The sequence below is a fragment of the Rhinolophus ferrumequinum genome, chromosome 22 (assembly GCF_004115265.2).
Source record: "Rhinolophus ferrumequinum isolate MPI-CBG mRhiFer1 chromosome 22, mRhiFer1_v1.p, whole genome shotgun sequence".
Classification (NCBI taxonomy): domain Eukaryota; kingdom Metazoa; phylum Chordata; class Mammalia; order Chiroptera; family Rhinolophidae; genus Rhinolophus; species Rhinolophus ferrumequinum.
In genome coordinates, this window is record NC_046305.1 from 13,927,494 (window position 1) to 13,943,418 (window position 15,925).

General features: G+C 49.6%; 1 protein-coding gene across 8 annotated transcripts in view; it reads left to right on the forward strand.

Moving 5' to 3' along the window:
- The window catches only part of CACNA1E (calcium voltage-gated channel subunit alpha1 E), a 412,260-nt gene extending 396,778 nt beyond the window's left edge, over window positions 1-15,482 (forward strand). For 3 of the 8 annotated variants that reach the window (XM_033092609.1, XM_033092608.1, XM_033092610.1), the window contains 8 exons: window positions 685-792; window positions 1,290-1,390; window positions 1,647-1,753; window positions 5,713-5,824; window positions 8,550-8,678; window positions 9,616-9,796; window positions 10,674-10,864; window positions 12,282-15,482. In XM_033092609.1, coding sequence (XP_032948500.1) covers window positions 685-792; window positions 1,290-1,390; window positions 1,647-1,753; window positions 5,713-5,824; window positions 8,550-8,678; window positions 9,616-9,796; window positions 10,674-10,864; window positions 12,282-12,827 — 1,475 coding nt within the window. In that variant the 3' untranslated portion in view covers window positions 12,828-15,482. The remainder of the gene's footprint in view (window positions 1-684; window positions 793-1,289; window positions 1,391-1,646; window positions 1,754-5,712; window positions 5,825-8,549; window positions 8,679-9,615; window positions 9,797-10,673; window positions 10,865-12,281) is intronic. The other 5 variants (XM_033092611.1, XM_033092613.1, XM_033092612.1 and 2 more) reach the window with 2 other exon arrangements.
- Window positions 15,483-15,925: the final 443 nt, after the last annotated feature.

A 15,925-nucleotide genomic window follows, 5' to 3' on the forward strand; every position in this document is an offset into this window, starting at 1 on the left:
TCCTGGTAAAATGAACGCTCGTCGCTATGGCTCCTTTCAGCTTGAACAGCATGTGGTCCTCAGTGTCTGGTACTTAGTAGGCATTTTAGAAATATGTGTCTCTAGAACAAATGAGTTTTGATGTCTTTTATCCTTATGTGGCATCCCAAACGTCTGGGAAGGCTTCTGTGGCAGGTGCTAGCGTCGTGGTACTTTGTTCCCCTTGATTTCTAACTCTCATTTAGGAGAGAAGAGGTTTATTGCTTCCAGATGGGCCTCCAGCCTTCCTGCCCTTGCCTGATCCAAATCCTTTTTAAAACCAGGTCACTCTATGGAGTCAGAGTCCCTGGAAGAATTGATGGCCGTATAATGAGGCAGGGGGAAGCTCCCTGGTGGCTCTTTTCATTTTCCCCTCTGATATATGGAGCACCTGGGAGGCTTTCCCTCTAAATGAAGAAGCTGATCTTGGTCTCAGGGCCTCACATCTCTGTGGCAAGATATCCCTGAGTCACTGAAAATGGGAGCCAACATGCGTTCTGCTTCTTCAGCAGAAAGACCCAGCATCGCAAGGTCCACTGTCACTAGGTGCCAAGCTTTCCCCTGCGAATGAGTCGCCCTGCTGGTTCAGCTCCTACCCCCACCTGCTCCCTCCATCCTCGTTGTTTCTTTGTGTGTTCTGTTTATTAATAACTTACCTTCTTCCAGGGGGTGCTGATAGGCAGCAACTAGACTCCGAGCTCCAGAAGGAGACCCTGGCCATCTGGCCTCACCTGTCCCAGAAGCTGCTGGATCTGCTCGTGCCCATGCCCAAAGGTGAGGCGTCTCTTCCTGGGTCTCCTTGTCACTGTGGGTCCAGCATGCTAAGGCCATGTCTTTAGGGGGTGGGGGGACCCGGAGTGATCAAGGCGATGAGGGAAATGTGTTCTTTTATCCTTAGGAAACAAAAATCCCTCACTTCCTAAGTCCCTTTTGTCATTATTAATTGGAAACATTTTCTCCACATGGGTCCCTGTGGTTGCAGTGAAAGTTCTTGGGTGCAAAGGTCTGTCCCTCCACAGAATACAGTGAAGCAACCCCTCATGCATTTTTGGAAAAGGGTGTTGTTATTAGAGACAAACATCTAGACCTGTGGAGGTGGTGCTTACTGATGTGTCATCACCCTCCTTGTGTGGAAGCTCCCTGAGGACAGATGTGGGGGCCTGTTTGCTTTGCATCCTCAGTGCCTGGCACACACCTGCTTTAGAGGTACCCTCACTCTCCGCCACCTGTATGCTCCCCGTCCCCTTCCATGCTACATTTGTGTTTTTCAGCTTCTGACCTGACTGTGGGCAAAATCTATGCAGCCATGATGATCATGGACTACTACAAACAGAGTAAGGTGAAGAAGCAGCGACAGCAGCTGGAGGAACAGGTGAAGGTCAACGGCAGCATGGTGGGTGGGCCATGAGGGCTCCTAGAGAGCCAGGCTGTGCGTCCCTGGGGCACCGCGCCCTTCAGGTGCTTAGCAGCAGAGGTCAGGGGGCCAGGGCCCAGGAACTACGGCCTCAGAAACCCAGTGGGTCTGAGGTCAAACCGGGTATCAGTCACGCGCCTATTTCACCCGAGTAAATTGCATGTCCCCCGGCCGTGCTCTGAGTTCCTCTGTTCTCCTTCCACTTTTCACACAGAAAAATGCACCCATGTTCCAGCGCATGGAGCCCTCCTCTCTGCCTGAGGAGATCATCGCCAATGCCAAAGTTCTGCCTTACCTCCAGCAGGACCCCGTTCCAGGCCTGTGAGTAACACCAAAGGGCCCGCAGCTCCCCTGCCTGCGTTCTGGCACGCGTGCCATGGTGCAGGCTCAGAAAGCCTTGGCCCAGAAGCACCTAATGCATAACACTGACTCAGAGCTGCATGAGAGTCGAGAAGACGTGTGTATGGTATTCACCAGGGGTGCGAGAAAAGCAGACCGAGCGTGGTTGGTGCTGTGCCAGCTTGAGGGACAGTGAGCACTGGGCACGGACAAGGGAAGAGGTGTGTGTATGAGCATCGCCACTTGACAAATGAAGAAACTAGAGATGTTAAATGAGTGGCCGCAAACCCGATGGCTAGCAGGAAGCGGAACTGGAGTCTAAGTCAGTTATTTCTAACTCCAGAGCCTTCCCAGTCTACTGTGATATGTGAAATGAACAAAAGGAAATCTTAGATCAGACAGAAAAAAAACAAAACTTTATTTTCTATAGTGGCAATGGAAACAAAACTCTAATTAAGGAATTTGCCAGTTCTTCTGAGTTGCAAGCCTTAGCCCCAATTTGGCCATTCGTCATCAATGATTAGAGTGGACACATCTCATTGCAGTCTTACCTTTCTATCATCAGCACGCGTGTACTGAGTCCCCAAGGCCATGAAGACCCTCTCCCAACTAAATGCGTTTTTGTGATTGGGTTACGCCAGCCCATCACCATAGAAACAATAATCACTGTCACACCGTCAGTAATTATCAGGGGAGTGAGACCTCTGGCAGAAAGCCTTTTAGAATCGCTCACACTATTTCTTTCTGCCTGTGGCGTTGGGGACCTGTTGTTGAAAAGCATCATTTTCAGAGCTCACCGTCCAACACATCTTGAAAGAGAAGAAAAGGCACAGAGTCAGGTCCAAGGCCATCGGTCATGTTTGCAAATATTTGATGTGATACGGTGGTAGCATGTGTACTCTCCTGGAGGCAGTACACAAGTAGCTATTTCCGTTCGATCTGTACAGGAAGGAGCTATGACTGAAGCTGTGGGACCATCTCACTGGAAGGGTTTACAGGGTTTTTTCAAGGGTCCTTGGCTTAGAAATGGAGGACCACCCCCCACCCCATACGCTCTCTTTTATCCAAAACAATTTGCTGTACAAATTACCTTCTCCAGCTTCTCTACCATGTTTGTTGATTCATTTCCTATTGACGTGACCCCAAAGCTGGCTCAGGCACTGGAGAAGCAGCAGTCAACATAATCACAGTTCCCAGAAGGCCAGGCTGTTGCGCTGCCCTGTAACTAAAGAAAGCAGGGCACCTAGTTTGAGGGTTTGGCAAGGCTTCCCCGAGGAAGCAGTATTCACGTGAGAGGCAAGCTCTTTGAGAGGTGAGAGGAAGTGTGGTAAGTGTAAGGAAGCTAAAACAAACTGGATGCTTGGAGCACAGACAGAGCTCAGGGAGGTGGCAGGTATTGTATTTGGAGAGCTGCACAGGGGCCGGGACATAGCAGCATTACAAGCAAGATACAGAAATTCAAGTTCATCCAAGGATAATGGGGTTTTATACATCAGAGTGACGTGATCAGATTTGCACTTTTCAAAGATCATTCGTGAATCCAGTGTGGACTCGGTGGATTGGAAGGGAGCGATTCGGGAGACGAAACACCATTTAGTAAGTGAGTGCCATTGTGTGAGTGCCATTAAGAGCTGTGGCTTGGACTAACAGATAGAAATGGGGAGAGAAGGTCAGACTTGAGAGATAATGGATGGGATTTGGTGATTGATTTGCTGCATGGAATGAGGAGAGGGAGAAATCAAATGTGACCCTCAGGTTTCTGGTTTGAGCCTTTGGGTGAGTGTTGGCACGTTTCCTGAAATGGAGACGCTGTTGAAGCAGCCGCTGTTGAAGAGGCTTCCTCAGGACTAGCTGTATTTCTAGAGCTTTATGTTGTTCAAGTGGTGACCATGAGAGACAGGGCTCTTCCCTCATTAAGCTTACATCTGGTGGAAAGCCAGATATGAAACAGAATTATTCGAAAGGAAAAAAAAAAGATCATTTTCAATGATTTAATTACAGTTCTAATAGGAAGAAACAAATGCAGTGTGACCTGAGTGTGTGTGCTAGAGTAGAGATTTCCTTAAGAATTTTGAAGGATGAATTCAAAATCACATGGGAAGAGTTTTCGGGGGCGGGGGAGGCTTGGGAGTTGGAGAAAAGCATTCTGGGAACAGCCTGTATTCAAATCTTGAAGCGGGAAGAAGCCTGGCACGTTGAACAAACTACCATGTTTCCCGAAAAGGAGACCTAGTTGGACAATCAGCTCTAATGCGTCTTTTGGAGCAAAAATTAATATAAGATCCGGTCTTATTTTACTATAATATAAAACTGGGTCTTATATAATTAATAATAACATAATGTGATATGTTATATGCTACAATGTAATATAATATAAATATAATACCAGGTCTTATATTAATTTTTGCTCTGAAAGACACATTAGAGCTGATTGTCTGGCTAGGTCTTATTTTTGGGGAAACACGGTAAAAGAATCCAGTGTGTCTGGAATTCAGGGGGAAAGTGACGCAAGCAATGGCCGGTGAGGCGGGAACCAGATCACCAGAGAGAGCCCATGTTCAGGATTCTGGACTTGACCCTAACAACGAGAGGCCGGTGTTTTTAAAGTAAGGAGACGGTCACTCGGGGTTCAAAGCCTTCAACTCTATGAGGTTTTTCAATAATTCCCAGGGTCCTCTATACCTTTGGGGATGCTCTTTATAGGTAATTATTTTCTGTAGGACAAAAGGGGACCCATTTCTCATCACAGCCGAGCTCATCTTGTTCCCAGTGGTTCTCAGGAGCAGACACACTGGGGACGACCTTGACTGACCTTTTACGTGAGTCATGTAAATATCAGATCACCCTGCAGCAGTGGTGAAAATTCTGCTAAAGCCCTCCATGGGAGCAAGGGGACAGGTTGGGTGGTTCTGTTCTTTAGACCTTGCCCTGTGATCCCACTCTGAGTAAGACTGCCCCTGTGGGTTATTTTTAAGTAACTGGCAATCCTTGCTCAGGCCTCAGGTTTTCCACTGGGGTCCTCGCAGTAGACTCAATGATGAAACAGGTCTCTCTGGAGGGGAAGACTAGCCCCACCATCACTGAGAGAGCTTCCGCCATTTGCTGCCCCTCTTCCCGGGATGCTCACTCTGCATTCTTGAACAGGTCAAAGGGTCCCCTGGAGCAGTGAATGGCGGCAGCAGGCATATCTTTAGGAAGAGTGGCTGCCTCTTTGTCTCCTAACCAGCCCAGTGGTTCCCATTGGCTAGAGTGTCTCTTATTAAACCAGTGATTTAACAGCAGGCATCCTGTGACAGCTGTCCGTACCTTTCATTCAGAACCTCTCACTACTTGGCCGCCTTTGTCCCTGCCCTCGTCACCACAGGCGTCACCCCAGAGGTGGTCCCCGCCTCAACACAACCTCTGACATCTTCTGCCCCGTTTCGGGCACAGACACTTCCATAAATGTTCATGGCATTGACTTGTTTAGTTTGGCCAGGGATGTTGGCACAATAAAACCATATTCTTACTGAAAGAGGAGGAACTTTTTTAAAAGACCGTGACTGCTTAATATTTAAACAAACTGTTCAGTGTTTAAACCATGGCATTTTTCCGCCAAATGGAGACACTGAGCAGAAACAGGTTTACAATCTAGCCTTGGTCTTCCATATGGCTGAGCGTGACAAATGATGTCATTTGTCACAGATATGTTAGTCACCAGCAGAGTGATGAATGGCTCCAAATGCCAGTTGAAAACAGTGCTTTCTCTTTTCCAGTGTTTTGTTTTTGTTTTTTGTTTTTTTCAATTCTCTGTTCTAGGGCCAGCACCTGTACGTTACCAGGCTTACCAGTCAGCCAAGACTAAAGAGTGTTGCCCTGGGTTGCAAGTGGTAATGGCAGTTATGGCATGTGTGTTTCTCTCTCATGCACACATTACCTGTGAATTTGGCATTGTTTTTCAGGAGTGGCCGGAGTGCATACCCTGCGGTGAGTCCGCTCTCTCCCCAGGAAATATTCCAGTTGGCTTGTATGGACCCAGCCGATGATGGACAGTTCCAGGAACAGCAATCTCTGGTGAATGAATGAGTTACATGACTTCAAAATAGTTCCCTAGTTTCCTGATCCCGCCCACTCTCATCTTCAAATTTTCTTTCATAGGCACAATCCATCAGGAAAACCCTTTCTGATAGTCCAACCAATTACCCTGGGCGTTTCCTGCTGTGTCCCATTCACAGCCGAGTTTCTCTGACAAATGCTTCCTCTTTTGGTTTTACAATCCCAGAGGCTCCTTATCTGCTGAAGGAATTGATGCCCTTAAGTGGCAGAAAATCTTGCCTTTGATAACGCTCTTTTAGCACAAGCTTGGGGTATGGCTTGGAGGAACACAGGAATATCCGCCACCACCCTCACTCCACCCCTGACCCCCTTCCCCACCCCCTGCCAGCCCCAGAATGATGGCATGGGGTAGGGTAGCATGGCCAGCAGTGAAAGCTGTCCACCAGGAGACGCAGAAGCAACTCTGGCTTCGACTTGATGTGGGTTCAGGCAAATTGACCCGTTTGGTCTCAATTCTCCAAGGTCAAATAGATTCTAAGAGATCCCTAAAATCACTTTCCTGAGCCTCAAGTTTTTCATGAGCATAACGGTAAAATTCCTGAGAAATCTATTGAGTCCAGTTTAAGCTTGAAGAAGAGCAGACAGATTGCACTTTAGGTTTTCCTGATTCAAAAAGGTAAACAGTGACTCCCAAAGACAACAGACTTTACTTGCCATTATTCTGAGTTCAGGAGCCATGACCTCAAGTTCCCTCCCGAGCTGAGAATTCAAGTCCAAATGTTCACTGGCCTGCAGCAAAAAAGACAAAACCCAACATTTGCAAACGTCCATAGACAGACAGCTTGTACTGAGTTCCGTGTCACTGGGATTATAATCCACCTGCGTTTTTCTCTCCTGACCGAAGAGTCATCCTGAAGGGATGATGTGGACTGCATTTCTGATGGAATGGGTACCTGTCAGAGACGGCAAAACATTTCAGTAGCTCAAGCAGATGCCTGATTGCTGAGTCAGGGGACGTGCATGGTTGTGTCAGGGAGACAGCGAGACCAGACCCCAGTATGAGTGAGTGTGAAGGCGAGTAGGAACCCTTGGAGGAATTCCCTGCCTTCCTCTCTGAGGAACTTAGCTCCAAAGCCCAGAGACTACTTGGTACAGAGAGTTGGATTCTTAAAAGGGCCTCTCGGCATTTTCTGGTGGGGGAAAAAAAAACCTCAATAATGTGTCCTTTCTTTCACAGGGAGATTTCTTTATCACATCGTCATTTCTGCGGGCTCCCCAGGGCTGAGCCGTAGTGCCAGGACTTTTTGGATATGTGTTCATCTCATTGTCAGTACTGGTGTCTGTGATGCAGTTCAGGTGTGCTACACACTCACCACTGTGTACTCCTGCCCATCCCTCGGGGGCCCCCTGCTCTCCGTCCTGAGGCGTGGCCGCGACATGTGTGTGTGTGTGTAGCCTGCAGTGTTGTTACCACATGTGTTTCGAGTCAGACCTATGTGCTATATAAAGCATGTACTGCAAACAGTAACTCCCTCAAGTGCACACATCACGTGTCCCGGGAAGGCCGTCCTCCTACGGACACCAGGAACCGCTCAGCCAAATAGTCAAGGCTGACCTTTAGCAGTGCCCTGTTCATGTACCCATGGTTTCAGGGTGTCATTTCCTAAAACATAAAATAGCCTTTTTTTCTTTCCGGTGTAATCCTCAAATGTCTAAGATAATATCCTAGGTCTCTGTTTGATGGCCCATGAGAGCATTTGTGGCAGCTCCATTCTTTATGCAGTGACACTAGCTATTTCTTTAGAATGTGTACATTTGCCAAACTGACATTCTTTGACCAGGTAAATAACATAATGGGTTGGACAGGACCTTAGAGATAGTGAATCCAACCTTTTAATGCTCTAGAGTGGCACAGCCCAATACACCAGCCACTGCCATGTGGCAATGGAGCACCTGAAATGTGGCTAGTCCAAATGGAGACGTACAATTCGTGGAAAATACATGCCAATGTCAAAGACTGTGGTACCAAAAACATGTAAAATGTCTCAATTTTTTTATATTGATGACATGAGCATATTTGGATAAATTGAGTTACATAAAATATATGTTTGGTTTCCATGTTTCTTTTTATTTTTTCTAAATGTAGTTACTAGGAAATTTAAGATTACATAAGTGGTTTGCATTTTATTTCTATCGGACTGTGCTAGTCTAGAGCATAGCTAACAGATGGCCACACACACCTTTTTTTTTAAAGATGGTTTCAATCATAATGAAACTCTTAGCTAATAAGATCATGTGTCCTAAGGTCTGAGAAGATATGTTTAACATCAGATATTGGTGAGTTTCCTTCGAATACTGGTTTCTATTTAATTGATAAACGGTTTCTTTAGATTGAAAGAATAAACCACACACTACCTACCAACTCTCAGAACGTACACTTCCCATAACCAAAAAGTCTTACTACCAATAATGTTCCTTTACAAAGCTATAAAATCTGAACCATTGCTTAGCGATAACATCAGGTGATACTTAAGTATCTCAATCCATGAGAGCTTTCTGTTTGGGACATCTGGTAAAGCACAGATCTGCACATCTAGACATACATACATACAACTGAGACCTTGAAATACAAGTCTCTCTTCTAAAAGCCATTCTTGTGATGGAGGAGTCAGAATCAGCCACTGAACATGAGAAGCACTGAGGTGGAACCAAGTCCCACAAGCTTGGCTGTGTTTATTTCCAGGAGCCAGAGGTTAGTGAATTTAAAAGCGCGCAGCCCTCTAACCATGACATCTACCTTCCTCCGGACACCCAGGAGCATGCGGGATCTGGGAGGGCATCCTCTATGCCACGCCTGACTGTGGATCCCCAGGTAAAAGCAACCCCCAACTACCACATGCAGTGGCATCCTGGGCTGCATTGAAGTGGTGGGTTATGCAAAAACATCTGATAGTTTCAGGTGAGCCTTTGACTTGCCCCACCCGTTCCCTCTAAGCAAAACCTGGCTCGTGGGCCTTCTCTGTAGAGTCCGCTCCTCCATAGTGTGCCTTCAATGAAGCCAGCAAGATGCCATAACCCACTCCAGATGGGCTCAATGTCCTCAAGACTCAACCAGCCATGCACAGGTCTATTTTCCAGGACTTTCCCTGGGGAATTCTCCTTCCTTTTTTCCTTTCCTTGCTCCTCAAGAACATACATAGTTACTCGCACACAGCTCTGTCAGGACTGTCTGTCCTAACCAGTGCAGGCCATGCCTCATTTCTTTGTCTGTCCTGGCTTCTTTTTTCTGTCTGTCTGTCTTACATTAAGTTTTGACAGAGACAAGAAGTTTCTGTGGATTTGTTTAAACATCTGTGGCAAAGCAAAAATGCCCAGGATGGGTCTCGGGTGGGACAGATGCTAGAGTGAGATCAGTGCATGCATAATAGCTGCTCCATGACGAGCCCTCCCAAGCTCGGGCCCCGTAGGGCAGGGCTGGCAAGGGTGCAAAACAAAAGCCCTGCTTCTTTCATGGTGTAGAAATTTTGACACTTGCCCTCATCGATGACCAAGTGGCCCAAGGTTCACTGCTTGCATAGGACACTCACCCGCTTGCTTTCCTGAGCCCTGGACCAGTCCCAGTGACATAAAGACATAACATAAAGACACGTTCTGGAACAACCTACTCCAGCTAAGATCTGAGCAAGAGGGTGCCAAGGGAGGTTACGATCTGCAATCTTCAACAATCCCAGTCCTACTTCTTTCTTACCTTTAGACCCTGTCAGTCCTTAATCCATGCCTTGTGTTCCTCTGGCGATTCCTATTTCCAGGTGGCCACAGACTCCAGCTCCATGAGACGTTCATTTTCCACTATTCGGGATAAGCGTTCAAATTCCTCATGGCTGGAGGAATTCTCCATGGAGCGAAGCAGTGAAAACACGTACAAGTCACGTCGCCGGAGTTACCACTCCTCCCTGCGGCTGTCAGCCCATCGCCTGAACTCGGACTCAGGTAAGGAGATCTTCTTCACTGTTCACCTTTTGGGCTCCTGCCCTGCTAGGCCGATTCTGGCAAGGACTGAAAATCTCTGGAACAGAATTCAGAGAAGAGTTGAGGAGAGGGAAGGAAGAAAAATGCTCCTTACCAAAGGGGTGGGGAAAAGGATTCCATATCTGACACACGCCCTGCTCCAGGCCAAAGACCACTATGTTTATCACGGCGGCCGATGAGATGCTCTCCTTCCAGAGACGAGCCATATATGTCATTAGAATTGAAGATTCTCAGATGGCTTTCTGCAGAACCATCAGGGTTCCTTAGGAATGTACATGTTACAAACCCACCGACTCCACTTCAACCCAAGTAGTGCTACCGGAATGGTTTTATGTATTGGGGTTTTGTTTTGTTTTCACTAAAGAAATCGGTAAAGAAAGCAGTGACTTTGCTCTGTACCACAGGGCCAGTAAGTGGCAGAACTAGGACTGGAACTGAAGCTCTCACCCTGGCATTATGTTAGCTGTGCCATAGAAGTTCATAGCAACTTCTTAATTCCTTTCTACTGGTGCCATCTTTCCCCTCAAAAGTTACGCACCCCTGTTTAGGACATAGAGAATTCGTGGGCCATACTGTTGGCAAAGATTCTAAATTGTGTCTCCCCATAAACGGAAGCAGAATTGATTACATCCTGTAACGTGCATGTCTTTCCAGTGGCAACTTGCACACTCCCCGTATCACACAAGGTTAATTCTTTGGCATTGCCTCCCTTTCAGATCACCTGTTGACTGACATGCGTGGAGAAGCCAGGATCTTTAGGGACCCAGGCTCGAAGACTTTCTTTTCAGCAGCCAGTATGGGCGGAGTTGTGATCGGTTGCTTTTGTCATCTCTCATAGGCCACAAGTCCGACACCCACCGCTCAGGGGGCAGAGAGCGAGGACGATCGAAAGAGCGAAAGCATCTTCTCTCTCCCGATGTCTCCCGCTGCAACTCAGAGGAGCGAGGGACCCAGGCCGACTGGGAGTCCCCAGAGCGTCATCAGTCCAGGTCTCCAAGTGAGGGCAGGTCACAGACTCCCAACAGACAGGTGAGCATGGAGAGGAAGCCGAGCCTCTGCAGAAAGACAGGGAAAGGTGGTCTGTTAACGTTAGGTGCAAAATGGGGGCATTCAGCAGCCCCACAGAACTCTGGTTCACAGAAAACAACCACCACTGTGCATACAGCTTAGCTACTTAATGCTGTGTACTCAGAAGTGATAGGAATTCATAGAAAACCAGATAGTCCCCCAAGAACAAGAAAGACAATGGTGGCTCATTCCACCCTGGGCCTCAGAACACTGAGGTACAAAGTCACAAAAAATAAGTTCACAAGTAGCCATATTTAGGAAGAAAGGATGGTGTTTTAGCCAGAAAACGGCGTTGGCTCTGTGGCATAATCCTTCGTATTAGTTGGAATGGTGGCTCACCTCGCAGCATAGGCTGCCTAAGTCAGATTGACTTGTTTACCAAGCTTCCAGCCACCCCAAGAGGTAGACCATCTGTGTCCTTCCAGTCTGTTGCTGAAACACCAGTCGGTGCCTAAGAAATAACTGCCATTCTCTGCTTTCCTCCTGACGCCTCTCGGGCCAGCCCTTACCTCTCCTCAAGGCTCTCAGCCCAGAAGGGGGACCCGCTCAACAGCAACGAGCTGTGGGGACCAGGGAGGGGGGTCTTTTAGAGACTGAGGCTGTTGGGACGTGAACTTCTAGAGCAGTGATTTTCCAGTTCTAGTGCAAAACAGAATCACCTGTCGCTTCTTAAAACTGCACGTTTCTGGGACCTCAAAGATGCTGTTTCAGTAGTGAAACCCAGGATTCTGCCTATGGAAGGACCTTTCCCCAGGAGGTTGGAGCAGGTGGTGCATAGCTCACTCACACCTCCAGAAACTGTCCTGAAGGTCCATTTACCACCACCTGGGCTCAGGGACCCTTGGGAACAGGTGAGCAGGTCAAGTAAGGCCCGAACCAGCAGATGAGGGAGTAGAAGCTGAGTTAACCTCAGCAAGCCACTGAAGACATGGAGGCAGAAGGGGACGTGAGGGAAGGTACCTGCCATTCCCTCAGCCCCACTTCCCGACACAGCAGCTCCAGAGCCTGCATTTACCTTCCACGTTGTTGTCTTTCTATCAACATGCCACTTGTTACATAGGCAGAGCTTCTGGATCAGCAGCACCGGGGAGCTTGTTAGAAATGCAGTTTCAGGCCTCAGCTCTTCCGAGCCCACGTCCATAGCTGAACAAGACTCCCAGAAAATCATAACCGTGCTCAGGGTTGCCATGCCCCAATCTCGCTGGTGTTGACTTCTCACTCTCCCTGTATCCCTAAGTGGATGTGACTTACAGAGAGGGGACCCCCAGCTCAGACTCCTCCCCTAGAATTCAGACTCCCAGGGCTCTCTGTGGGCAAGGTCCCAAGTAGGCCTCCTGCCACGCCCCGTCTCTCATGCCATGTCTCTCCTGCTGTGCAGGGCACTGGTTCCTTGAGTGAAAGCTCCATCCCCTCCATGTCTGACACCAGCACCCCAAGAAGAAGTCGTCGGCAGCTGCCCCCGGTCCCTCCGAAGCCTCGGCCCCTCCTTTCCTACAGCTCCCTGATTCGACATGCGGGGAGCATCTCTCCCCCAGCCGATGGAAGCGAGGGCGGCTCCCCATTGACCTCCCAAGCCCTGGAGAGCAATGACGCCGCCGGCTTGCCCGAGGCTTCCAGCTCCCGGCACACACGGCAGGGCCAGCACCCTTCCCCACAGCGCTACATCTCCGAGCCCTACCTGGCCCTGCACGAAGACTCCCACACCTCAGACTGTGGCGAGGAGGAGACGCTCACCTTCGAAGCAGCCGTGGCCACCAGCCTGGGCCGTGCCAACACCATCAGCTCAGCCCCGCCCCTGCGGCACAGCTGGCAGATGCCCAATGGGCACTATCGGCGGCGGAGGCGTGGGGGGCCGGGGCCAGGCAGGATGTGTGGAGCTGTCAGCGACCTCCTGAGTGACACGGAAGAAGATGACAAATGCTAGAGGCTGCTCCCCCCTCCGATGCATGCTCTTCTCTCACACGGAGAAATCCAAGACCGAATTGGGAAGCCGGTGCGGCCCGGGGGGGAGGAAGAGGGAGGAAGAAGATGGAGGGACACCGTGCGTTATCGGAGACGAGGAAGGAAAGGACCAAAGGCAAACCAGTCAAACCCACCACATTGCAAGATGGCCACTGCCATAGTTCTGCCTCTTTGCTGGGGAAAGAAACTACAAGAACAGGGAGGGTCATTCCCATGGGAGAGAGGACGGCAGGATGGCCTGCTTCTTCTGTCCCTTTCCACTTTTCTAAGAGCCGTGGAGGAATCGAGCTGGCCTGTTTCTACACCCATTGCCCTGAGAGGCCTGGAAGACTTTTGGCCTCTTAACTGGGGAGCTGTGGAGACCACAGGAGAAGAGTCTCCTTCCTCCCTCGCCAGCACCATTGTCACCAGGCCAATTGCTGCAGCCTCCCGTGCATCACCCTGTGGCTTGCTTCCCCGAAGAAGCATAGACTAAGTCCAGGAGCACCCGACGCCAAGAGTAGGGGCAGGGAGGGAGGAAGAGCTGACGTGGAGGGGGTCACGATGCTGTGGCAGCAGCAGCAAGGGCTGGTCTGGATGCGCAAAGCCATAGCCCGGCAGCCCACACTGTGGTGGAGAGGGTCAAAGAAGCAGAGGGCCGGTGGTGCTGGCCTGTCACCCACACAGTAGGTGCTTTGAGTGTTAGAATAAGCTAAGGAGGTCCCCCAGGGTGCACAGATGTGCCTGGGGCTCAGGTAAGGGTGAGATTTTCAAAGTCTTTACCACCCATATGGCCAGGGCACCAGCTGATGATAATGGAGTCCGGCCTTCGTGCTGGAGCCCCGTGTCACGCCTCAGCCCCCGTGATGCTGGTCACGGGGAGCCCTGAGGGAGGGGTCAGTGTGGCAGGGGCACTTAAGGGACTCCAGGCAGAGTCTGTTCCCACCAGCACAGAAGTAATTCAGTATGGGGAACAGTGCTGAGGCAGCACATACTGGCCGGAAATCAGCCCAGACTCTGGTCCAGGAGGCAGCGGGAACAGTGCTATGCCAGGGCCCCAGCCTTCCCGGCCATCCCCAGAGAGGACAGCCTATCCAAGGTGGGCCACACGTCCGCTAGTAGGGACTTCTGTAGAGGGGACAGATTGAAAGAAAAGCGGCTTTGGGGAGAGTCGGGCGGAGTTCACTGAGGACCTCCTGCAAGGAGGGACCCTCTGTCCAGAGCTCCTACCGCTGGTTTGTGGTTGAGGGTCAGTGTGTCAGGAAATGTTCGTAAATATACCTCAGCTTAGACCTGGGCTGATCCTTCTAGCAAAGCAGGCTCTGATGGGGCCTTGTCACATTGTGTGACAAGACTGGGGCCCTGACTATTTCTTTCTCTGGGCCAGGACTATGCTTTACCCCCTCCCCAGAGTAAAAGCTGAGCAGAAGACAGCCTCAGGCTATCCCTCAAAACTCAGAAGCATTAAGAAAAAGAGCCCTTACTTGGCGAATCGGTGTTCCTTTAGTATCATTGTCCATTTGGCAGAACATCATTGTCTTTACCTGGTAGAAATGGACCGTCCCCTTAAGTCCCTCCCCAGTCCCCCAGCACCATCACAGCAGGTGGAAGGGTCCCCTGGAGAAAAGTGCCACGCAGGGCCCTCCTTTCCCAACCAGGAGCAGATGGGCCCAGAGGCTTCTGGACTGAGATCACAGTGGATAAACACGTTTCTCCTCCTCCAGCCCAGACTCCGCCTCTTACGTAGGAGTAGCCTGGGGCTATTATTTTTCTTATGAAGTTTTGCTTTTCGGGTTTGTTTGTTTGTTTTCCAGTTGAAATAAGGCATTGCCACATCAGCTCTGAAAAGCCAAATCCAACCGTGTGGCTGCAAATTCATTTGTCATGGCCCTGCCTTCTCTTTTAGATATTAATGGTGCCTCGGGACCCTCGGCCCACCCCCAAACCAAAGTCGTCCCAGGGCAGGAGAGCAATGAGGCAGAGAAGAAGGCCGCCCCCCATCTCAGACCCTCTTTCATTTTTCCTCTCCCACTAGGCCGTCGCTGGGCATATGAACATGACTATACAACACCCGAGTCCTAACAGGCGTGATTGTTACATAAGACTCTGACGCTGGGCCTTGTATCCTAAAGGTTCCCTCTGCTCAGCGTCATTTCATGCCAAAGTGTTGCTATGGGCAGCCTTGTGTGCACAAGATTGCTTTCTTCCACCTTGGAAACGCAGCTTGCCCTAGGGACAGGACTACAACAGCACGGCCATTCTGACCCAACCAGTCTATTGCTTTGTTTTGAGAAAGGGAATTGAAGTGATAACCTTGAGCCGTTTCACAGTAGGAGAAATTTGGGCTGGCAGAGCGCTTAACCGGAAATGGAATCTGCCTCCAAACAGCATTGCGGACACTAAATGTACTGTGCCAGGAAACCATCCTGGACAGCGGAACACCTCACACACATACATTTGAGTCCTGATTCAAGTGGCAGAAAGTAGACATGGTCCTCTGACCAGTTACCTGGGTGTTTTATTCTAGTTCCAGTAAACGTATGAATTCTTTTATTCAGCTTCCCCGGACCAAGAAATCAGGTTTCTCATCCCATCGCCTGCCTTTTCCTTTCTATTAATACCAGAAAAGAAAAGAATTTGCTGCGTAAACTGCAACTTCCCTCGAATGGCTGGCCAGGATATTCCTTCCTGGGGATCAGATTATGCCTCTTCTTTTGCCCTTGAAGAGGCCCCTTTAGATCTCAAACCCTTGCTTCCATTTGGATTAAAGATCATGGCAGCAGCTTGAGAAATTCCAAGCAAAAGAGGATGACGGCCTGTGTTGAGATACACAGCGTGATACAGTTAGTACTGGAGGTCCCTTCCAAAGACTCGAGCTACCTGTCGAGTTTCCCATGCTAATCACAGTCCTCAGCATCTCCTAACACGAGATTAGGGGAGTGTGTGACCGCGGACTGCCAGGCGGCCTTCAGACATGAACTCTAGATTCCAGATCACGGTCCCCTCTTATAAGGCCAGGGTCAGGAAGGAAGGGTGGTACCCTTGAGTGTCCCCCAGGCTCAACATGAGCCATCAACTCAA